General features: G+C 40.3%; 1 protein-coding gene across 1 annotated transcript; it reads right to left on the reverse strand.

Moving 5' to 3' along the window:
• Window positions 1-1,665: 1,665 nt before the first annotated feature.
• TWF1 (twinfilin actin binding protein 1) lies at window positions 1,666-20,135 on the reverse strand. Its single transcript, XM_075722219.1, has 9 exons — window positions 20,111-20,135; window positions 16,681-16,758; window positions 13,410-13,588; window positions 12,070-12,165; window positions 9,431-9,535; window positions 4,734-4,859; window positions 4,387-4,537; window positions 3,838-3,959; window positions 1,666-1,836 (listed from the first exon to the last, which is right to left on the reverse strand). The coding sequence occupies exons 1-9, from the start codon at window positions 20,133-20,135 to the stop codon at window positions 1,666-1,668; spliced, it is 1,053 nt and encodes a 350-aa protein (XP_075578334.1).
• Window positions 20,136-24,828: the final 4,693 nt, after the last annotated feature.

Here is a 24,828-nt window from a genome sequence, read left to right on the forward strand (position 1 = left end):
CCAACAACTGTTGCAATCTTCACATTATATAGTGCAATCTCAGATGTCAGTAACAAGCTAGTATCTCCAAACAAGATAATATATAAGATAAAACAAATTTTATCAGGAACTAGTAGTGTCAAAGCATTGTTTCCCTTCAAAAGTAGGTTAAAATTTATCTTCCACCAGGTAAACACGTGATTCAGCTATATAATGTGTACACCCAGCACCTATGATAATATGCAGGGAATCAAGACTTGCAACTCCCATCTAGCTTAAAAAACAAACAAACAAAATTCAAAACCCACAAAGCTCACATACGAGACACTAAAAAGCAAGTCCCCACTGGGGAATATAATCTATCCACCAGTATTTGACTCATTACACAATTTTAAATATTTAAGGTCATCCAATACTTGGTTCCCACATCTAATTTTTCTTTAATCCACTTATTAAAATTATCTATTTTTCCTCTTCCTATTAAACACATTACTCATGGTTCAAACAAGTTTAGACTATTCTGGCTGATTTTAGTATTTTGGACAAAGGAAGGGGGAAGAAATTTAAAAAAAAAAAAAAAAAGACAAAATCCTAACCAGGTGCTGCCAGCAGTTGTTCAAGACCTAGCTGGATTTTGTTACAGATTTAAGTCACTACTAAGTTCAAACATTTAGGAAAAGTCATTTTCAGGATACCTTGAAAGTTAAAATTGCAGTTGATACTGCAAACACACTAGGATCTCAACAATAACTCACCATTATGAAGCAAGTCTATTTCAATTTTTACTGAATTTACACAGTTTTAGATCCAAGTGCACACATAATCAATTATTTATTAGAAACTTTAAGCATAGTGCTTTGAAAGCAGCTCCATAATCTACTGAGTATACTAACTCATGCACTTTTAATCACCCTTTACTTGTCATCCAGTACTTAATATGTAAGGCTTATGAGTGGTACCGAAGTCCGGAAAAGCCATAGTGGTTTTATGTCAGATTTCTTTAAAAGACAATTCCATGAAATTAGTTATAAATTTGAAAGGACCATGCTTTTGCGTGGGAAAATATCCAGCTATTACTGAACACTGACATTAATTGACGGATAACTGATTTAAGTTTACATTTCTATTAAACAAAACAACAACAACAACAACAAAACCCAATAATGCATCATGTCAAAACCAGAAGAAAACCATCTGTGGTACTACTATCCGTAAGAGCTACAAGGACAAATAAAGATTTCTCTGGGACAATGCTATATAGTCCTTCAGCTCTCCTCACATGGTAAGTCTCAGGGGTTTCAACAGGCTACTCATAAGAATACAGGTTTGTTATCTAGGCATACAGCTGCAACTTACCCACAGAATACATGGGCTTAATAGTCTTATGTCTGCAAAGTTTATGATTGCATGTACAGCTATTAAGTAATGGATTCTAATTTAAAGTAAAGGGGTACTAGCTTAGTTTTCCTCTTCTAGCTTTAAAATAATTAGCTCTTCCACATGTCATAAAACATGGCCAACAGAAATATAATCATGTAACAATATAAAAAGTGTTGAGGTCAGAAGAGTAAAAAGAGCTTTTTTTTTTTCCCTAGCATGCATGAATGGAATGATTTCAGTTCATTACCAAAAGCCAGCATTTCATTTCTTACTATACTACTTTATAACAAATGCAAACAATAGTTTCTAATCACTAGGTGTTTCAGTCTCTGCTGGACCTCTAATCAGTCTTCGTATTCCCCTCTTCCCCGCAGGACCTTTTGGCTTAGCAAAACTTTGTTGGTGAGCGTGTTGTTTTGGATGAACTTCTTCATAAAGAAAGTCAGCAGTTAACTCATCACCATTATCTATTTCAATCTGGGAAAAAAACCCCAGCATTCATCATATTCATCTTAAAGACATATTTTAAAACATTTAGAAATTTTGCTGAAGCTCTTAAATACTATTTTAAAACCAGATGTGCAATAATGTTCAGAGTCTAGCATGAAGTGTTCTCCAACTTGTGCCTAATGCCCTCAGCAATCTTGGATAGTTTTTCTGAGAATCCACTATACTCTTACCAGTATTAAGTGTGATTTGACTTAATTATTTTTCCTGAAATATAAGCACAACTACACAGTACATATGCCAAGAAACTTTCTCTGTCCCAAGCTTTAGCATAGCGTACATGTGGACAGACTTTTTAGCAGGGCCTGCTGTGATAGAACAAGGGGTAATGGTTTTAAACTAGAAGAGGGCAGATTCAGACTAGATATAAGGAAGAAATTTTTTACAATGAGGGTGGTGAAGCACTGGAACAGGTTGCCCACAGAGGTGGTGGAGGCCCCATCCCTGGCAACATTCCAGGTCAGGTTGGACGGGGCTCTGAGCAACCTGATCTGGTTAAAGCTGTCCCTGCTCACTGCAGGGGGGTTGGGCTAGATGACCTCTAAAGGTCCCTTCCAACCCAAAATATTTTATGATTCAATAATTCTAATACTAACTAGAAGTACACATTCCGTGTGGAAACAAGTGCTTATTTACTCCTCTGCGAAGTAACTTCCTTAATAAAACATAAGAAAGCAGCATGTGATCTTTCAGAACCACAATTTCCTTCTTTATTCTCCCCTCAAAAATAAAAACTTTTAAAATGTAGAGATTACATTGGGACAATTAAGAATGAAAATATTTCACTAGAACATGCTTTAAAAACTAACTGTAAAAGCAATGTGCATATATATTGTTGTCTCTTGAGATAGAAGGGGAGGAGTACAAACAGCTTATATGATTAGCTGGCTACTGCAACTCACCAAGTATTCAAGCCAGGGAAAAGCTAAAATATATTTAATGAACAAAAGGGGGGTTGTTTTGGTTTTTAAAATTTAAGCATATAAACCTGAATGGAAAGCAAGTACTGTTCTCATGCCAAACCCCACTTTTGAATTGCAGGAATTTAGAATTCAGATAAATGCTTGGCCCTGCTGTGCTGTGCATTCAGTACTTCATGGCCTGCCAACCATAGCACGTGACTTACTTGCCAGCCATGGTATTGCTGTTACAAGTACATGCTTCAGAAATATGCCTACGGGAATTTCAGGAGTCACATTGTGCATTTATTTCATTGTAGAAAGGAAATTTCTGAGAAATAGTTACATGTAAAAACACGTAATGATAATCTACTTAAGTCATGTCACCACAGTAAAAATGGTTAGTATTAACTCTGCTATTTTTTAGGTAGACATAATCCCCACAGAAACCAAGCCTCAAAGTTCTTCTAAATTTAAAGCACAAGTGTTAAGCATGTAACCATAGGTCACATATTCCACAAACAGATCATTCCTACGCTCTCTGCTCTGGAGGTGAGAAGCAACTTACTCTTTCATGCATAGCAGTAAAATCTATACAATGTGAAGAGATCAGCTTACTTGCAAATCCTTGTTTGCCCCATCAAGGACTCCTAAGATAGCAGTTTAAGTTCCAGAACTGCAGCATGAAATTATTTTGAAAATCCATAAATAACCTTGGCTTTAAAGGAATTTAGTGTTCAACAACAGCAATGTGTTGTGGTCCAAAATATGACATGCCTTTTAGTAAAAAATCATGTTACTTCTAAATAGTCCTTCAAACTACTCCCTTGATGCACAAGGATATGTTTATTAAAGCTATGAAAGTGTAGAAATTATGAACCAGAGAAAATCCTTCATGACTTAACTCTGTATCTGAAGCTTTATCAACACGTATTTCTTGTTCAGGACAAACTTTAATAGTTATACAACACTTTTCATTGTTTACAGAAGGTGGTGGCAGAGATAGTTATAGTTAGATATTAAGAAGGGAACAGAGGGATGGAGAAAATACCAATATACTCAGTGTACTTACCTTTCTAATTATCTGCATCCACAACTGTCTTTCTACAATTTCTAGCAGTGGACTTTTGCAACTAGAGTAGAGCATTCGTTCTCGTATACTACAGGAATACCCTGGCATAGAGTAGATGAAAACTGCAGGAAAAAAACCCACAAATCAGACCATAACTACACTCCATCAAAACCTGTATCATAAAATCATTTACAGCAGAGAGGCACTGCAAATCAACTATGCAGTCTGAAAGGGAAAAATGTAACACCATTCTGGATCTTTTTTGCTTCAGCAAGTGTTTCATTTCAAATGGGGGATCAGATTATGGCCAGTATCTTCATGTTTTCACATGACAACTGATTTATGGGTGTTCATAATAAAAAGGGGTAGCTCACTACTTTCTAAACATAAGGACTCTTCAGAAGTCATTTTCACAACCAAGTGACTCTGAAATTTATGCTCATGCTGATAGACAGATTATTTTTATGACACATCTTTCTCTCTGCCTCAAAATTACTAAAGTACTTGAAACAAGCCAATGAAATTTCATATTGGGAAATTTTCTCATACCTATGGATTCCAAATAGTCTCCTTCATGGGCATGCTTGTACAGGAAAAAGTGGTAGCGCGCAGCATCCGTTGGAATTCTTTTTGGCAAATCCTTAAGTTCAGTATGAAGTGTGTTGGCCAAAATAATAGTTTCATTTTTCATATCAATTTGCTGTTAACAAAGCAAACCTGAATATAGTTAATGCACAGAAAGCAAACCAGAGAACATGACAGGATGGAAAAAAATTGAATTAATCTAATACAGAATGGTAATTTATCAGTGTACGTCATCAACACACATTGTTTAATGTGCGGGTAATCTATTTTATACTCACTATTAAAAAATAGTTAAAGTATTTTATACTTGCCAGTTGTACATAATTCAGTTTCTTATTTTTCAATTTCTCCAAAGCCTGAATAGCTTCTTTAGCAATGGGGAATGCTACTCCTTGCAATGTTTGATGCTTGGTATCTACACCAACGTCCGTCTGTACCTGGAACACAAGTCAATTAGGATGTAAACAGAAACCTTTGCAAGCATTCGTTTGGTTTCATACAATAACTGATGATGCATTGCATATGGTTACACACAGTTAGCAGTAGCTGTTCTGAGAATAAACTACCCTAAAACATCATCCCCATATACAACTGATTTGCATTTACTAATTTACAGGTCGCATTTGCTTGCTTAGCTGAAAACAGTTTCATATCTCTGAAACAGTTAGCTTTGCAGAGCCAATAGAATCATCAGAGGGAAAACTGGCTCAAGTGCCAGTGAAGAAACTGAGTTAAATTCTGGTATAAAGATCCAATAAGCCAGGAGGAAAGAGCTTGATTTTCATATGCCGTGTTATACTTTTGAACTGACAATATTGCTTATAACTTTGTTGTATCTTGAAAAATTTTAGATCAAAATGTACAAATGTCATTTCTAGCGAGTCAATTTTTGGAGGAAGAGAGAGAAATTATATCTTATGTGACAAACTGATCTTCTTGAAGGAAAAGCAAAGCAACTTCCCTCCCTCCTGCTTTAATACCCTCCCCCCAAAAGCCTATACCAAAAAGAAAGCAAACAAACAAAATCTTAATTTTTGAATTCTAGAAAGTCTAACACAAAGTAAAAAAATCCAGGGTAACTGCAAGCTAGACAACTGTTCATCATCCAGTTATGTTAGTCACAAATTATTTGAGAGAAAGCAACAGTTATTTTAAAGCCATTTTTTCAAGAATTTATGTTTGTCTTAACATTCATGCAGTTTCTCTCAAATTGGGCTCTGGCCTCCAGTTTTCCCAAGTCTGAACGTACTGTCTAAGTATTAGCTTTTGAATATGTTGACTTCCTTTTATAATTTAACAAGTACATTTAACATTGGTGAGGAAGCAGCAAAAGTCAGAAAAGTGTACAAAATGGAAAGTGTGGGTCTTAGATCTATCAACTAGATGTTCAGTTTTAATTAAAAAGATATGCTAATGAAATATGAAAAAAACTGATTAAAAAAAAAAAAACAAAGATACTTGGGGCAACACTAAATTATACTCCACATTGTAAGAACAGCTTGTCAGCAATAAGAGGAGAAGAAAGCAGGTGGAAGAGCTGACTTTTGTAGATTGACAAATTTATGAAGAAGGTTATATAAAAATATTTGCAAAATATATCCACATAAAAGCCTGATAAATAAACATAAAATAGGCATCACAAAAATAATAAACCATAATAAAATACTATACTATATAAACCATATTAAAATACAAGTAGAAAAAAAACCCAAACATAAAAACCAGCTGTGAAGTGTGGGGACAGGCAAGGGAAGAGAGTAACCCAGCATAACTTCATATTTAAAAAAAATGAACAAAATCTACTTCTCCATACTGCAACATATTTCAGACCATTGAAGCAAAACAAAAACACCTAAGTCACATAAAAATATTTAAATTCACACCATAAGATTTGTTAGTGATGGCTGCTGAGTGGTGGATAAAATGGCAATGAAATTTCCTCTGAAGAAATTAAGTAACGTATGCAGGAGAAAAAAAAAACCTCTCTTCTACCTGTATGGTGATGGAGTTGAGCTAGCTACTACCATTCAGGAGCAAGATCCTGCAGGTCACACTGTGTATTTCTGAACATATCAGCCCAGTGGCCAGTCTTGGCAAAAAAAATCCAAACAAACCCAAAAAAGACCCAACACTCCCCATGCACAAATGAAATGGTATGAATTGGTAGGAAAAGAGCAGAGAACAGAACACATCATTATACACTGCAGATATCAGTAACATGCCTGCATCTTGAATGTAGTTCTGCCTTCCCCATCTCTCCAGCTCATAAATTATATAGAACTGGAAAAACTGCAGGGAAAAGCAAAAGTATCAGAAGTATGGAGCAGCTTCTTTAGGAGGAAGAATGACCTAGATTAGGACTCTTCAGTCCAGAAGAGATAAATGATACGGAATACAACAGAGGTCCATGGATATAGAGTCATAGAATGCTTTGGGTTGGAAGGGACCTGTAGAGGTCATCTAGCTCAACCCCCCCTGCAATGAGCAGGGACATCTTCAACTCGATCAGGTTGCTCAGAGCCCCGTCCAACCTGGCCTTGAATGTTTCCAAGGATGGGGCATCTACCACCTCTCTGGGCAACCTGGTCCAGTGTTTCACCACCCTCATTGTGAAAAATTTCTTCCTTATATCTAGTCTGAATCTACCCTCTTTCAGTTTAAAACCTTTACCCTGGTCCTATCACAACAGGCCCTGCTAAAAAGTCTGTCCCCATCTTTCTTATAAACCCCCTTTAAGTACTGAAAGGTGGCAATAAGGTGTCCCTGGAGCCTTCTCTTCTCCAGGCTGAACAACCCCAACTCTCTCAGCCTCTTCCTCATAGGAGAGGGGATCCATCCCTCTGATCATTTTTGTGGGCCTCCTCTGGACCTGCTCCAACAAGTCCATGTCTTTCCTGTACTGAGGGCTCCAGAGCTGGATGCAGTGGTCCAGGTGGGGTCTCACCAGAGTAGAGTAGAGGGGCAGAATCACCTCCCTCAACCTGCTGGCCACGCTGCTTTTGATGCAGCCCTGGATACAGTTGGCTTTCTGGGATACAGCTGGCTTTATCAAAGGGTAGGGGGAAACTGGGGAATAACTTAATGACTTTTCTCTGCCTTCCCCACACAATCTGTAGGGGTATCAGAATAAACTAGTAGATAGCAGGCAGTGGTTCTTCACACAGTACTTTGTTAAGCTATGGCATATACTGCCATAGGATCTATGGCCAACAAAAACTTTATGTGGATTTAGAAAAATGACAAGACTAGATGATGGATGAAAAACCCATTAAGAACAATTATATAGTAAGACATCATCTCTTGCTCAGGAAGATCCCTACCTGCAAACACTGAGGCAACAGAAGAGTATTCAAGGGAATTATCATGGCCGCCTTGCCCTCCTCTTACACCCCTCATAGATTTCTGCTGCTGTTCACTCAGGGACTTGACAGCACACTAAGTGATTCTTTGATCTGACCCAGTAAAATATTTCTTAGGGTAATTATGAAAGAATACACATATGGAAAACTCTTTTTTTTCTTTAAATCAGAAAGCTTTTAGTTTTCTGAGTCTAATTACAAGCTTCATAATGGTGGAAACAATTAAGAGAGAAATGACCTAAGTTAATGTATTGCAAGATGCTTCAAACAAAGCCAAAATGGCAGCAATCTACAGTTTATGTATCTCTGAAAAGCACAGCTATTGCTGTTGAAGTTTCATAATAGCACATAAGGTATTAGTCTGCATGAATCAGCTGTTAAACACAACGTATATAGCACATAAGAGATAATACTAATACCAGAAGTGATCATTGATACCACAGAAGTTTTACATTCATTAGTGGTTTGGGTTTTTTTTTAAAGCTGTTCAAGTAAAATGCAGTGTTTGACGATGATGAGTGCACTTCTATATGGGATTAATCAAAATTAGACATGGAAAATAACAAAACACACCACTGGAGAAAAGAAGTCAATAAACAACCAAGTTGCAGCAAAAGCACAGTAGAGTGAAAACATTAGAGAAGACACAGAGCTGCATTTAACACGATGGTTTGCTGGCATCCAGCTGCAGAAACAAACCGTATTTCAAACACATGTACCATGGCTGTAAAATACAAGCCTAGAGAACTAATAAGATAGCACATGACCTATTTTAAGACGTCTGAACACAAACAGTGATCAAGTGAAGGAAAAATGTGAGAAAAGAATCCTCTGAAACTTTTCAGTCACTAGCTAGTTGGCAATCATCAAATTAGCTGTCTAAAGGCATCTGTTAGAGGTTTTTCTATGAAGCATTTGTAGCAAAAGCAAATCGGTCTGTTAAAAGGACTAGCTACTTGTTTTGGATTTCTATTTTATTTTTATTGGAATTCCATTCACTTCCTCTCAGTCTTAAAGACAAATGCACTGGTGCTGGAAGCTGAGTGATTTTCCTCTAGGGATAAGGCTGCTGAAATACTCCTGGCAATAATTCACTGCAACAGTTGCTATTTTGTGTTTTCTCTACAATTTCTGCCACTATGGGAAGTGTATGTAGGCAATCACAGAATGTTTGAGGTTGGAAGGCACCTCCAGAGGTCATCTTGTCCAACCACCCTGCTCAGTCAGGGCCACCAGAGACAGTTTCCCAGCTCTCTGTCCAGATGGCTTTTGAGTATCTCCAAGATGGAGACTCCACAATCTCCCTGGGCAACCTGTGCCAGTGCTCTGTCACCCTTCACAACAAAGCATATCCAGTGATATTAAAAGCGTATTAAGGGTCAAAGTTCCAACAACTAAGCTCTGCAGTTGCGAGGCGTCTGACTCGGACACTGGGCCTTGCAAACTCAGCAAGATCCTGCCACTTCAGCCATCATCATCCTGCACCCTCAGCTCACTGACAGATAAATTTGTATTCTCATCCACTCAAACTTTCTGAAACTTTCCATTTTCTGTTCTGCCCTTTTTTACTGTAGAAAGAGTTTTTCCCTACGATACATTTGGAACTCTGCACCCAGTTTCCCACCCATGCTCAAAGACATTGTAGGTACCTCATTAATCTTAATTTGTCGAAGTTCCTCTTCTGCCGCAGTCAGAGGTGCAGGGGAGGACCGTGATATCAAATATTTCTTATATCCATTCAGTGAAACATCATCCTGAAAGCACAATATAAATATTGATAATAAAAGTTTTCTTCAAAGATGCTCTACACAGCATAAAAAAAGCAATTACTTCCCATACAGTTATGGTCATTTTATTTGAAAAGATTACAAGTGTAGGTGCATTTGCAAATTCAGCTCATCTTCCTGTACAGCAGGGTACACTGGGATGCTCTTGTACTGTGAGCAGCATTTCCACAAGCAGTCCCTAATTACCTTGCTAATTCAAAAATTAGCATAAACGAAGACTGCATGCATGAAGTTATTCAGCCTTCTTGGACAAAACCTCACAGAACTGCCACAATTCTAATTTAAAAAAAAAAAAAAGATCTGTTTTCTTATAGAATTCGCATGCTCAGACTGGTAGCTTATTGGTAGTTTTCTACCTAAAAATTGGAGACAGAAATGCTACCTTAGGACAGGGAATAAGCACATGATACTGCAAATAATTTAGGATGCAACGTCACAAAACTGATGAATTCTGATAACCATGCTGAGGAATTCGTTAATACTCAGTGTCAGTTCTGGCCCTCTCCAAAGAGGTTGATACCAGAGGCAAATACTGTTGTGTTTTTATAATTAAGGTGGTCACTCAGAAAAGGGCAGGACTTTATGCAATCATATGAATGTGATTTTATACTGAAGTTCTGAGCAGAAAGAGAAAGCTCCTTCTTAGTTCCTTCCCTTCTGAAAGAGACAGACCTTCCCTAATACAATTTCCAGTGCCAATATTCCATTATGTCTTGTTTCAGGAGCCCCGAGGTATCGAGGTTTGTACATGTGAAGTAGCAAGTGGGGCCATAACCAGGTTCCACCAGGGTAACAGAGCCAGTTGCAACTAAACCATCTTTGTGTCTAACAAAATAAAGACAGAGTAACCCACTGGCTGTTGATGATCAAGATTCTGAGTGAGGCTTGCAACTTGACTACTTTGAAGAAGCTGTGATTTTTACACAGATGAACATTAGAGGCCAGCTACAATTAAGCAGCTTATAAAGACACTAGACCCAACAATTTAGAGATACATTAAGCTGTAACATAATAAACTTGGAAAAAGTGAGTTACATTGACTTCATCCTGTAAGTGCCCCAAACACATTCTAAAATAACAGTAATAGACAAATGCAATGCTCCTTCCTTACAACTGAGATGAAAGCTCAGACTTGGCGTCTAGCCCTACAACTCAGAGCCCAAATTCCATGTATTACATAGACTGCTAATGGTTTGGTGCAAGTGGCGGTGAGGAATTAGTTGATTGAATGGACAAGAAAAAAATAACATGACCTCTGTCAGTAAACTCTCTTAGCAACTCAGTTATCTACTTCTCCAGAGAGGTTTCTTAGTGTGTTTGTTAGGATAATGAAGCCTCCATCACAGGCTAATGCTGAATATAACAAATTATTTACTCGGTGAGCAGCAGAATTATTAGCCTCATGTCCTTACGGACTTTTCTGTCCACCACAACAGCCCTTGTCTCTTCCACAGTTTTTTCCCCACTACAATATCCTCTATTCTTCCCCAAATCTCCAACTCCCTCCCTTCCTTCAGCACCAGGTCCCTGTGTCAATACTGACAGTGCTTTGGTTCAGATTTGTGCATATGATGAACTAATTAACAGGCCAAACACAAGATAACTGCTGCACTCTCTCTTTGCTGAAGGAGGAAAAGGGGAATGATAATTTGGAACTCTAAGTAATCATCAGTTTTCATGAAAGCTATAGGAATGCTGTATCTTTGAGAACTCTAACTTGTATTTTTTTAAAACTGGCAATGTATTAAGAAGTTAAGAGTGTCTGATGTCTGCCTGACAAACACGATGACATCACAACCACGTAAGACTTATTTCCCAAAGAAACCAAAGTAACACAATATCACCACATTTCCTTACATGCATAGCACGTGCAGGCTTTTAGACATCACTTAGAAGCTTGTTAGATTTCATACATGCACCTTCTAATTATCTTACCATAAATGAACAGTCAACTATTAGTATTTTCATTGAACAAATTAGTAGCTACTAAAATTCTGTTTCCATAAGTTAAGATAGCAGCCATGAACGTGAGTTACATTTTATGGTAAAATTCTGAAGAACTGAAGCTATATATACTTGGTTTAAGATAAAAACATTTGTTTTCAGATGTTAACAGCTGGCAGATAGATATTCTAGCCCAATTCCAATTCAGAACCATACATCCAAAATGGCTTGTGTATACAATTGGCCTGAAAGTTACAGCGTTGCAGCTTTTTGAGGATTCACATGCATGCACTGAGATTAAGAGATGCTCCTATTATTCCCAGATTATTTAGTTTTCATAGCCACTTGCAGCAAGGACTTCTTAGCCTGAAATTGTTAAATATACTTAGTTACTTGTTCAAATGAGAGCAATTACATTTTAACATTGTAATAATACACATAGCTTTTATCTCTTTTTACCTTAATCAAGAAAGAAGAGAAACACCACAAATTCATACCAGTAACATCAGCTACTATATTTAGTATTTAAAGTCAGTGTGCTGACTTGAAAAACATACCTGTACTGTTCCAAATACTTCATCCTTAATATGACCACCTCCAAATTCTTTCTTAAGCGTTGCTCGGGTTGCTGCATACAACATTTTTTGACGAACCTAGCATATCATAAAACATTTATGGTTTTGGTCCTTTTTTTTTTTTTTTCCTTTGGGGTACACAAAGAATTTAGCACATTGGTCTCAAAGTCCATTAACAAACATCTTTCTTGAACAAATATTTTAACCGTTGAAACTGCATTTTGAAGTTGTAATTCTTAACCAACTCCATGGAATGAGCTCTGGATCATGATACTAACACATGCTATTAAATTCTCAATAGCATGATACTATGCATTATTATCAAAGTAATTCCAAAACTAAATTGCAGCCTTAGTAAGAGTATGAGCTTTTTTTTAAATGGAAAGTAAAGGTCAACATAATCTTTACTAATTTTAAATGGGAAAACCCACAATTGTTTAGATCTTTTGCCACTGGTCTGTGTACTAATGGATACAACGGATAAAGAGCAGACTGCAAATAACTCATTATTTTTGATTTGATAGTGACTCCAGATAGTTTTGGTTCAACCACAGAGTGGAAAAATGAAATTTTCTGGGGGTAGAAGATCTAATGTTTGCTCCCTATCAACTTGTGTCTAGCATAGTCACTTATTCCTCTCTCAACAGTCCCATCTTCCCACCTTATTTCACCATCGTGCCATCCTCACCACAATACCTCACCTTGTCCACCTAATCTCTTCTATGCACTCTAACTCTTGGTCTCTTACTATTTTCTGCTAGTGAAAGTAGTAGGAATATGGGAATAGCTTTACTTTCTTATCTCACATCCCCAGAACCTGTACACAGTATCCTAGTTTCTCCTAGAAATCGTTAACTCTAACCTCAGTTCCCTCCCATGTTCCCTAACTACTGACTAAGAAACAGTATATTCTGTGGCAGGTCACAGATCCACAAGTGCCAGCTGAGCAGCCAGCATAAACAGCTTGAGCTCACACTATAACCCTTCTCTCTCTGGTAACACTCACTGAGATTTCTGTTGTATATCCTTCCATGAATTTTCATGAAACAATGACAGAAAGACAAACAAACAGGACAAAAACATTGACTCCTCCAGTCAGGCTAGAAATAAATCAGATCAGCTGCACTCCATCTAGACCCACTGATATTGCTCCTCAATCAGCTTCAAGAAACATGTTTTCCCAGTTTTCTTGGGGGAAAGTGATGGGAATGTTGGGGAATGTTTCATTCCTCAAATCCTCTTCCTTCATATCTAGGATTCAGATCAAATGGCACTGTTGAAAAATCATTAACAGCATGAAGCCTCTGATGACTGTTACTTACAGGAGAGTGATCAGGTGACCATGCAATGAAGACCCATTCATATCCTTGAGCGTTCTGAGAATCTAATCTGTATAATATGTAACATGGTTGCTTGTCTTCAAGAAGGGGAAGGACAAAGGCATCATAATCCTTTTCCCATGATCCAACTGGCCGCCTAGAGGATCCCAATATAAGCTGCTCTATAACCAATAACCAAAGCTACAGATTAGCAACAATACAGTTAATATTGTTTTTCAAAATTAGCAATTACAATAAACAGTTAACCAGACAGTTCATCTTTCATAATTATGTCCACAAGAATGGAAGTCAAGAGCAGTCAGTGTGAAAGCCAGTGGATTCCTACCAAAGCTGTGTATGTTCAAACCCTAACTTACTTTAACCCAAATACAAGTAGTTGAGAAGTAATGTGCTGGTTGTCATCAGGTTCTTTGATCTGAAGGGATAAGACTGATGTTAGTGTTTTTAGCATAATGCACACAGAAAGGAAATAAAACCTGTCTTCTGCCAGTTAGTTTATTTTTAAATTGGAATGCTTAAGTAGAAACAAGATGAGAGTACACTTTTAAATTTTAGAATTAGAATTATTGATGCAATTGCTGTAACATATTAGTGTTTGTACTCATTGTAAGGAGTCAATAACTCAGTTATACAGTGAAAAGAATTTGGAGTGAATATGCTTGTACTAATCACTTTAACTTGACTATGTCAGTAGATAAACCTCTTTCCAATACAGCTTCATAACTATGGTCTCTTTAAATGACTGAAGTTGTTTATTATGTATAATTGGCTTAAGTCTGTATAGACTACTTCAGATGAGATTTAATTATGTGAACAGCTGTAGCAACAAGATTCTTCTCCTATTTATAAACCACATCTCAGCTTCCAAATGAGAGTATTAGTGTAGTGTCTTTCAAAACATTTATCAGCTTCCCAATAAATACTAGCCCCTACAACCAAAAAGAAATACCTTGTTTAAACAGGATCCTACAACAGTCTGAGGACCATCATAGTAGCTAGTATACAAAATATCTTTTGAGAGTCTAGGACCTAACTTCTAAAACTTCAGACAAAAGTACAACAGTATACAAATGCCTCTACAGCAAAACTTTCAGAGCAAGGCACTCTACCACAGTAAGTCACAGAACTTGAACAGCTCAGGGAGAGCGTGTCTGGCCCTTCTCTGAATTAGATGCAAAGTAGCTGAAGTTGTACACCTAGACCAGAGTATTCAGAACGTACTTGCCAATTCTGAACTCTAGCTGGCTTTATACTCACTTGGATTTAAGATAGAAAAATACAGTCAGAGGAACTCTATTGCCCAGCAGCAAACCTCTTCTGTTACTAACTCAGATTAGCAGAACTCAATTTGACTATTATCTGTTGACTAAGGACAGTTGCCGAAAGCTCCGGCAGACATATGAGGCAACTGTCCCTCTTCCAGTATTCTGGAAATTTTAGAGGTTTCTTTTTGAACTGTGGAAACAGTATCAAAGACTGGATTCTTCTTCTACATACGGACAAAATGCATATATACGTCTACACACAAACACATACACAAACAAAAAAATAGGGAATGTCTTCCATTTGTATCTTATTTCCAGGCTTCATTTCATTATTAAAAAGTAGCATACACAGAAAAGCATAGTGTTTTAGCTTGCCTAATGGGAAAAAAAAATTCAGTGGTATGCCACCATTTGCTACCTTGTGCTAGTGAGACTTTACCACAGTGACCTGCCTATAATATTACTACTGCCACTTCCTTAAGGAAAGCAGTAATAAAATGTCAGAAGACTTCCTAAGAAAAGCAAACACAAAGAAGGTAACAGTAGTTTATTTACCTAACAATAAAAGTATGTTTGTGTATGTACCTGTACATACATGTACCTTTCTCCAGCTAACAGGTATTTCAGTGTACTGTAAATGAATAAACTCTAGAAAGAACAAAGAACCCAAGATGGGCATTTGACGTACTTGAAAAGATGGACTAAACCATGAAGTGTCTTATACAGTCAACCAGCATTGCTATTAAAAAAAACCCCAACCAACTACACATTCCATCTTGCAATGTTTGCAGCCTTGATCACTTGCCAAGAAGTTCAAAGATCAAACTCAAGTTCTGCAAGAAAATATGTAATTTTATATACATATATGTGAGATTTAAGTGAACAGGTTTAGCTTTGAAAATTTGTACAAAGTTACAGATTTTCAAAGATATTTTCTATGAAGCCATGATTACTACGTAAACATCTGCTTTAATAGGACTTTCTACGTGCAGCTTGTCCTGTTTTCGGCTGGGGTAGAGTTAATTTTCTTCCTAGTAGCAGGCATAGTGCTGTGTTTTGGATTTAGTAGGAGAAGAATGTTGACAACACGCTGATGTTTTAGTTGTTGCTAAGTACTGCTTATGCTAGTCAAGGACTTTTCAGCTTCCCATGCTCTGCCAGGTGCACAAGAAGCTGGGAGGGAGCACAGCCAGGACAGCTGATCCAAACTGACCAATGGGCTATTCCATACCATATGGCGTCATGCTCAGTATAGAAACTGGGGGGGGTTGGCTGGGGGCAGCGATCGCTGCTTGGGAACTGCCTGATTATTGGTCGGCAGGTGGTAAGCAATTGCACTCTGCATCACTTGCTTTGTATATTATTATTATTATATTGTTATTGTTATTATCATTACCATTTTACTTTATTTCAATTATTAAACTGTTCTTATCTCAAGCCAGGAGTGTTTCTTACTCTTACCCCTCCAATTCTCTCCCCCATCCCATCAGAGTAGGGGGAGTGAGTGAGTGGCTGCGTGGTGCTTAGTTGCTGGCTGGGGCTAAACCACGACAAGCTGATCCAAGTATAAAAGGCAGATAACATTTATACTTCATCTGAAGTGACTAGCTGCTGTGTGAAAATCTCTCTGTCTAATGAAAGTAACCAAAGTGCCAAAACACTACACAGGTGAGGATTTCTTTTTCCTCTACTCCTTCTTTAGTAAGGTAAGAGTAAGCTCATTTATATTATCCATATGAAATACACTGCAGTTCTTGGTAAAATTTCAAATGACATTTGGAAGAGAAATTCAAATACAAAAATACAGTAGCATCATACTGAAAAGCTTAGCATCACCAAAACTTAAACTTTACCTTCTGTATGTGAAAAACGTTAGTAACGTTAAGTTTTGCAGAGTTTCATTTTTTAAACAATTGTACATGTAGGTCACTAAAACAACTAGGAAAATATCTAAAAGAATCAGAGAAAAAGATTAAAATTTGACTAACCATTGTCAATTACTATTTTTAAAAGCCTGTATTGTCCATTTCTGGCTCCAACAAAGGTGTCTTTAACGCTTCCACTAGCTGAAAAAGAGAAACATGAAAGTAACCAAATTAACACACTTCAGCTTCCTAGGACAAAGTATATTCACGAAGGTAAGAACAACACTGGAAATGCATACAACTGGCCCTTCACTGCAAAGCTGGACTGAAAAAAGGAACATGGGCATGACGTTCCCTCTATGCTGCATACTGTTCCAGCCACTGGCATGCCACAAAAAGATGACAGGCAACACTACAAAACAGCCCCGCTTTCTAGCATACCGTATGATTTTCAACATTGTGAAAATTAAAGGTGACATCACATCATCACCCTCAGGTTTCGGTTAACGCAGCAACACAATAAAAATATGACGCATCTCAAATTACAATAGCTTCATGAAGTCTGCAGGCTTAGTACAAACTTTCAGACAGAAACTTTACACCTGCCAGGAAATGTTAGAGCTTATCTGGCAAAAGTACCGGTTTTTCCTGAGGACACCTCTCTGAAGAGTACCGATGAAGGCTGCCACCCATTGCTCATCTTTCATATCACTTTATCTCCTTGTATGCATCTTGATGACATTGTTCAAACCCTGACCTACTGCAACAGGATAGCTTTATAATGAATTTACAAAGAAGTAACTAAAAATATTTTCAAGTGTCCGTAATTCATACTGATACTACAGTGCAAACATTATAGACTTGCTTCCCTAAGCATACTGAAGAATTGTGCTTGAGTCATAGAATCATTTAGGTTGGATCATTCTTACCTCAACTTCTCTGCTAAATAATCTGAGTGCAAATCAGTTTAATTATACCATAGACAGGGGGTTGTAGAGCATTTATTGCAGAACATTTATTGCAAGCTGGTCCTTCAAGTAATCCCACAGCATACGGCATAGCATCAGCAAAACAAACACCAAACCAGGAAACAAATAAAAAGGATTATTTATAGCCAGGTTGAGGCCAACTGAACAGATGGTCAGATGGTATCCAGCAACATTACTGCCCATACTAAAAACATTTTAAATTTATGCCCATCGAAGTGATGTCCAGACCCATTCTAAAATTCCAAAATGATATGGGAGGGGAAAGGGGTGTTAAACAAGCTGAACTGCATCAGGTTACCAAGTCCAACCCCAGTTTCATCCCAGTTAGCATCTTCCCAACTAAGCAGTGCAGACCTGCACTGTAATTTGCTGCCAGCTTTTCTAATTGTCTCTGCCAATCCTCACCATTCTACTCAGCACACAAACACTGCACCACTTTCTAGACCTTCTGGTTCCCCCAGGACTTTTTTTTTTGTCCTCTTGTCTATTATCTTTTTGTTCTTTATCCCCTCATTTCAACCCTACACACCAAAGCAAGACCAAAATACAGTAGTCCCTGCACCAATACCAGAGCTGTGACAGCTCCTGAAGTAACATTTTGAGACAAGATGTTTGAGAAACCATCTCACTATCAACTGATGTACGCTTTTTTTTTTCCGTAAAGGTTTTAAAATTCACAACAGAGTGATACTATTTTCTGCAAAGCAGAGACCTACAGAATTAAAATTTGTGGTTATTTCACAAATATTTTACAGGGAATATTATTTAAAGATTCCTTAGAAGACTGTGAACATATTCTAGTGTATTTTCCCACAGCTCCATGCATTCTGTGACTTGCTACACTATTCATCTGCACTGGCCTGTTTGAAAGTCCAGTCCTTTTAGCAACCGCCTGGTACATTTCACTGTCCCCATGACTTCATTCCTGTTTCCAGAAAAGAGCAGCCCATGCTGTCAAATCTTGCAATTGTTTATGAGCGACAGTAGCCTGTTTGTGCTAAAGCCAGCAATGGCACAACAAGTGCTATTCCTCTTCCAAATTGCAGAAGCGGATGCTTTGCTGCAAACAGAACCCCTGATTAGTGCCTGCCCAGGCAGGATGCGTGCAGGAAAGCTGCCGAGTTCTCTATAGCTCTCCTCAGAGGACAAAAGATTCTCAAAGAGATGAAGGAGAGCAGCAGAAGAGGCTTAGCCGCTCTTCTTGCTTGTGGTAAGCAACAGGATATTCTGCCGCTCCTCCCTCCAGCATTGCCAGGGAAGAGAACAAGGCAATGAAGAGCCACTATAACAGTTTTCCCCAGCCTGGGAAAAAAGCTATCCCAAATGCACCTCCAGCCTGAGAAGGGTTGAAGAACTTAAAACAAGAAGCAGCAAAAGAAGAGCAAGGATTGGCATGCAGGGGAAGGAAAAGAAGAGAGGCGAAAGGGTGCAGACCAAATGCAGCCAACGGACAAAAAAGGCAACAGAAGAGCAGTTAAGAGCTTCCGTGGCTAGGACAAAAGTCACCTTCAACAGTAAATATGGGAGAGCAGGCAAAGTACACCGTACTAGTCACCAAACAGGCAGATTGCAGAAATCGAGACAGTAAAACCCAATCCCCCCCTCCCTCGTAATCCTTCAGCGTAATCCCTGCTTAGCAATTCTGTGATTTGGGGGGACCCGGTAATACTGAGAAACAATACACTATCTTCTTCTAATTGCTCCTCACACCCTCCAAGGCCTGGAAACATGAGGGGAAAAAAGGTTCCCCCACACTCTTCCCCTTTGTGGCCTCCAGCGATGGGCTTTTTAGTGGGCTTGCCTACTCTGGGGCTCCTGGTTCTCCTCAGGGCTCCCGCTACAAGACACCCAGCAGCCACCCTCGCCATTTCCCCTGCTGTCCAACCCATCCCAAGCCCGCTGCGGGGACCCCGAGCAGGCGACGGCTTCTCCGAAAGCCGGGAGGGGCCGGAGCCTCGGGAGGTACCCGGGGAGCCCCCACCGCCCCGGGCGCCGGCTCCCACCTCACCGGAGACCCCGCCGAGGCGGGACAACCTGCGCTCAGGGGAGTTACCTGAGGCGGGGGGGGGGGGGGGGGGCTCCCTCCCCGCCACCTACGGGCTTCTGCACTGAACAGTTTTCTCAGGCGGGCTGCCTGCCGCTCTAAGGCGGACCGGCGCGCTTAGCCGAGCGGATAAACGCCGCAGGTCTCCGCCTGCCTCGGCGACGAAGCTCTGGGTTCGACCCGGAGGAGCGGCGGCCGCCCGGGGCCGAAGCCAGCAGCAATTCCCCCCGGCTCGGCTCGCCTCCCCCGCCATCCCGCGGCGGAAAGGACGGGCTCCTCCAGCCGCGAACAAAGAGCGCGGCAGGGGGGGAAATTCCGCCGGGAACGGCCCGTTAAACGGCCACAACCGCCGCCTCCCCCCGCGCCCCGACACGACCCGCGGGGAAAGGCGCTCCGGCCGCCTCCCGCCCGGCTGGCAGCGGGAGAGGAGGGAAGCGGGGCCCGGCTGTCATGAGGGGCAGGTGGGCACCGCGGTGCGGAGGCGGCGGCCAGCGCTGGCGGGGGGGAGCCGCGCAGGTACCTTGGATACCGGTCTGGTGGGACATGTCGCGCCGCGCCCGGGGCAGTGCAGTCTGCCGGCCCCGGCCCGGCCCGGCCCCGGTCCCGGCCGCGCAGGCGTGACGCGCCGCCGCCACTCAGCGGCCGGGAGGGAGCGCGGCGCCTTCCGGGCCCCGCCGGCCCGGGCCGGCCCCAGGGCCCCGGCGGCCGCCGCGCTGCTGCCCCCTACAGCAGAGCCCCCGCCGGGACGGGCCTCCCCGGTGCCCAGTCCCCCCTCGGCGCCCCCGTACGGCGCCTCTGGGGGCTTTAAGACGGGGACGCGGTGCAGCCCGACCCTCTCCTGTCCCGTCCCGTCATGTCCTCGCCCGTCCCGTCCTCTCCCGTCCCGTCGCCCCCTTCCCCTGCCGTCCCAAAGCGTCTGGCGCGACCTGCAACGGGCAGGGCCTGCGCCCGCCGTCACCCTCCCTGGCAGAAAGGGACACGGCTCCCCTCAGGGTGGTTGGCTGGTGGCCAGAGAACTGAAAAATAACTGAGGTGAATTTACTTGATCGCTAGGAGTCCGTCGTGGCAACTTCCTGCTCGTGGTTGGGGCAGCAGGGAATCATGGAATCATAGAATCATAGAATGTTTTGGGTTGGAAGGGACCTTTAGAGGTCATCTAGCCCAACCCCCTGCAGTGAGCAGGGACAGCTTTAACCAGATCAGGTTGCTCAGAGCCCCATCCAACCTGACCTGGAATGGTTCCAGGGATGGGGCCTCCACCACCTCTGTGGGCACCCTGTTCCAGTGCTTCACAACCCTCATTGTAAAAAATTTCTTCCTTATATCCAGTCTAAATCTATTCTTATCTAGGTGGGACACCAGGGTGCTTGTGTGTACTGTGAATTTTGTATTAAACCATCACCTGAGAAAGAGCCCAGAAATCAGGGGGCAGAGCCCAGAACCACATCTCTTTCAGCTCAAGCCCTTGCCCCTGACAAGGCAGTCTTTCTCTGTTAATTTTGCATTATTTGCTACTTGGTGGCACTGCATCAACAGAAATAGTGAGGATTTCTTCTCTTTCAGCATGGATCTGGCAGTTGAGATGCTCGTCTGCATTGGCAAGGCATGGATCCAGGCAGAGAAAGGCTGTAGCTGCTTCTCAGTGAGTGGCCTATCCATACGCTCAAAGGCTTTTACGCCTTTTCAACCTGTGTTGATAAAGCTTCCCTAAACTTTTTCTTTTAAAATTCCCAGTGAAGTAGAGCCCTGCGTGAATTGGAGCGTGCTCTGAAAGTAGGTTTGCTTTTGCTAGCTGTCTTTCACAGGCACATCTGTCTATAGGTTGAGCAGCGCTGTCCTCTAACAAAAAGATGGCTACTATCTCTTCTTTAAAAATGGCTTCTGTGTCCTGTAGCCAGTGTTTTTAATCTGTGCTGTGGTCTGCATGAGACCACACAGGCGAAATGTGCAGGCAGTTGTAGATGTAACAGGGCCATGGGTACTTAATGTGATGTCCCAATGCTGATGATTCCTTTAGATTCCTGGGAGTTAGCAGGGTGTTTATGGGTCACTATTCAATCTGAGAACATAAGAAATGCTGTAACAGGGCATACCAAATATCTAGCCCAGTGGACCAGGCAAGAATAGAAGAGTAAGGCAAGTGCATGGTCATCCTTCCCTGGCTCACCCTCCCAGCCACCGGAGCACTGCAGCTGAGGAATTTCTGAAGTCAGCTGTGCTGATAGATGTGGGTGCCTGCACTTTGCCAGATCCCTAGTTTAAAGACATTGGGTGAGGAATTTAGTCTCCTGTTTGTGAAATGTGAAATAGCACTGTAACTAGTATGTGAGCTGTGCTGTGTAATGCTAGTCCGGCAAATACAAAGTCACTATGGAGACACATCACTAGATAGTGAGCTGGGACTAACTGTGAGGGCTGCAGCAGCTGGGGAAACAGAGAAGCTGCAGTTTATCTTTCTTCTGGCAAGGAGGCTGAAAGAGACAGGGAAAAGACTTAATGTGAAACCAAAAAATGAGAGAGAGGAGGTGCCTCCCAGGTACCCAGAGGTCAGTTCTGATACCTCTATTATAAGCCTCCAGGAGCACAGAGGTTATAAAAAATAAAGCAACTCTTAGAGAAGAGCTTTTCCAAGAGGAAAGGAGTGCTAGAGATCCAGCCAGAGTGGCAACCAAAGATGTGGTGCTATCACAATTACTTCAAATCACTTGAGCTTAAGTCTGCCACGGGTCCTATGCTCTTGGTTCCTCCCCTGTGTTGGTGTTACTGCTTGTAAAGGATAGATCTGCCTGAAAAATTATGAGGGAAAAGGAACTTTTCCTTGATAGATGGATGTCCTGAAAAGACAGATCAGTTCCGTGATGCAGTTAGTCATGTGTGCTCAGGAGCACTACTATTGGCACAGTGTGGTAACAAGGATGCATAGCTAAGACTGTGGAACTGTGCTTTCAATGGAAATCCATGCTTAGACTGGAAATATCAGAGTGGTATGAGATTATAACGTGTCACCATATTGAGATCACCTTGACTATCTGATGTCACATCACGTCAGTTCCCACCAATCTGTCAGAGGGCTCTGAAGTACAGAAGTGGGATGTTAACATCTGCTTCATATGAAACAAGGCTACAAGGTACACATTGGCTTTTCATAGCACCTTTTTGGCAAAAAGACAAACGGAAGTCTAAAGGTTTTTTTTAAAATCTCAATACCACAAATATTTTACTATATTACAGTGTTTGATGTTTGACAAAGAAGAGACATTGCACGGAAACAAGCACAAGCAAGTAAGGATTTTATGTCTATTGAAGATGCCTAGACTTCTGAATTTTAGTCTGTTTCAGTGACTTACTAAGATGTTTTTGATTATTAAAGTCCTATCCAAATCATAAGAGTGTCAGCATAAGAACAGGGAGGTTTATTTGTTAGCATCTGCATTAAGTAACTTTTTTCTTTTTATTAGTTGTGTTTTCTTCCCTGTACTTGAATTAATTTTTTCCAGTATACATTAGGTTTTGTATCTAATTAAGGCTGTTTTGGTAGAGAGAGCATATTGCAGTTTCCCAAATTTTAATAATATTCTTTTAACTGAATAATAGATGACATTTAGAAAAAGGAAATAATTTTAATAGACTGGTACAGCATTTTCTATGCAACTTCTGGGTCTTGTTTTCATTTTCAGTGTCTTTATTGTCTTTCCCTATACGTTTACTTCTTTATTGATTTAACAATGCTCTATTCACTTAATGCTAGTTTATTAAATGCTGTGGTTATAATCTCTATGGAATCCTCAGTTAATTGTGTTCATAGTTCTGTAATGGTGTGCAAACATTTTCTCCTGTTGTGGTGTTGCCAGGAAGGCCTGTTCCGGGTTTGACTATAATTGTCCACCTGGCAATCTTTTTACATACAGTTTTTACTACTGCAGTCCATACCTATCTTGAGGTGACGCTTTAAACACTAAACACATTTCCAACAGCTGAAGAGTGAAAACCTTTTTACTGGGCAATATTACAACTTCATTTTCTTACTGTGAAGCTCCATTGCCTGTAGATCTCTATCCTGACACTCTTCAAAGCTTCAGTTTAGATTATTCTTTTCCCCTATGAGCATGTTCTTCAAAAATAACCATATTCTCATGAGAAAATTATAGTATTTAAGAGTTAGTCCATCAGCAGGATGAACTTTCTTCAATATAGAATAAGAACTAATATCAACTACTTCCTTCAGAAATATGTGAAAACTTCATTTCTTCAACTCTGTTTCCAGTAATCTCCATTCCCATAGGCAGCTAAACAAAGGAATCAGAAAGCGCACCACTCCTAGAGTCAGATTTGCTTGTAACTTTGAGGATATGTGTGAAAGGTGTTCCTAGCAAAATGGACTTTGATTTCTGAGCATGCCAGTGTTACCTGTTTGTAAGTCTCAGTATATGTAGCTCTAATCAACCAATGCACTATGTTCAAGTCAAATAAAGAGGTATTTCTTTGTGACAGCTCGAATTTATGGATAGTCTGCTGTTAAGAAGTATCGCTATAAGAACTCATTACTCTCTTGCCATTATAACAAGTGGTTTTTATTACAGTATGGACAGCTCTCACTTTATGTTCATCAGTGAGTCTTTATAGCACTATGAGTGTATCTTTTAATTTCTTTATGCTCTGAGGTATTTCTGTTCATTTCTCATAAATTAGCAAATAAACCATCTAACTCCTGCCTTTTAATCATAATCTGAGGGACTTTTCATTCTGGCTGCTTAAACAGCTGACACAGTAGGCGTTGTCTGTGGGTGGCCAGGAACGTGCTAGGTAGACAACTATTTTAAACTCAATTACAATATAGTAGATAGCCAGCTTTGAGGTACTGGGGTTTTCCTACCCACTGCCATAGACAAAAACAGATTTGCAGCAATAGGTTTTACTATCCTAAAAGTTGTAGACAACTGATTCTTGTCATGTTTTGGTATGCTTTGATAAGAAGCAAATATCCTGTGAAATAAATTGAACAAAGTACAATTGGTGGGAATTCCCGTATTTCTTAGATCTTTCTGTTCTGTTAAGTGCTTCCAGACATTATTAAGGAATTAATTCTGAATATGGTTTGTTGATATCTTTGCCCATTTCTAGCCCTTATTCTGATCTGGTAAATTTGTAGATAGACACTAGACATAGCATCTCTACATTTTCTATGCACAGCATAATGGGAAACATGATCATCAAATCAGTTCGTGCTCTCAGTGATTT

This window comes from Pelecanus crispus, chromosome 1, assembly GCF_030463565.1.
Source record: "Pelecanus crispus isolate bPelCri1 chromosome 1, bPelCri1.pri, whole genome shotgun sequence".
NCBI lineage: Eukaryota > Metazoa > Chordata > Aves > Pelecaniformes > Pelecanidae > Pelecanus > Pelecanus crispus.

Bases quoted from the DNA above. Each gene is read 5' to 3' on its own strand.
- TWF1 (XM_075722219.1), bottom strand. From the start codon at position 20,135: ATGTCCCACCAGACCGGTATCCAAG. The intron at 13,589-16,680 runs GTTAGTCAAATT...TATTGGTTATAG, and splicing joins AAAAATAGTAATTGACAATG to AGCAGCTTATATTGGGATCC. The intron at 3,960-4,386 runs GTATGAGAAAAT...TTTTTCCTGCAG, and splicing joins AGACTATTTGGAATCCATAG to TTTTCATCTACTCTATGCCA.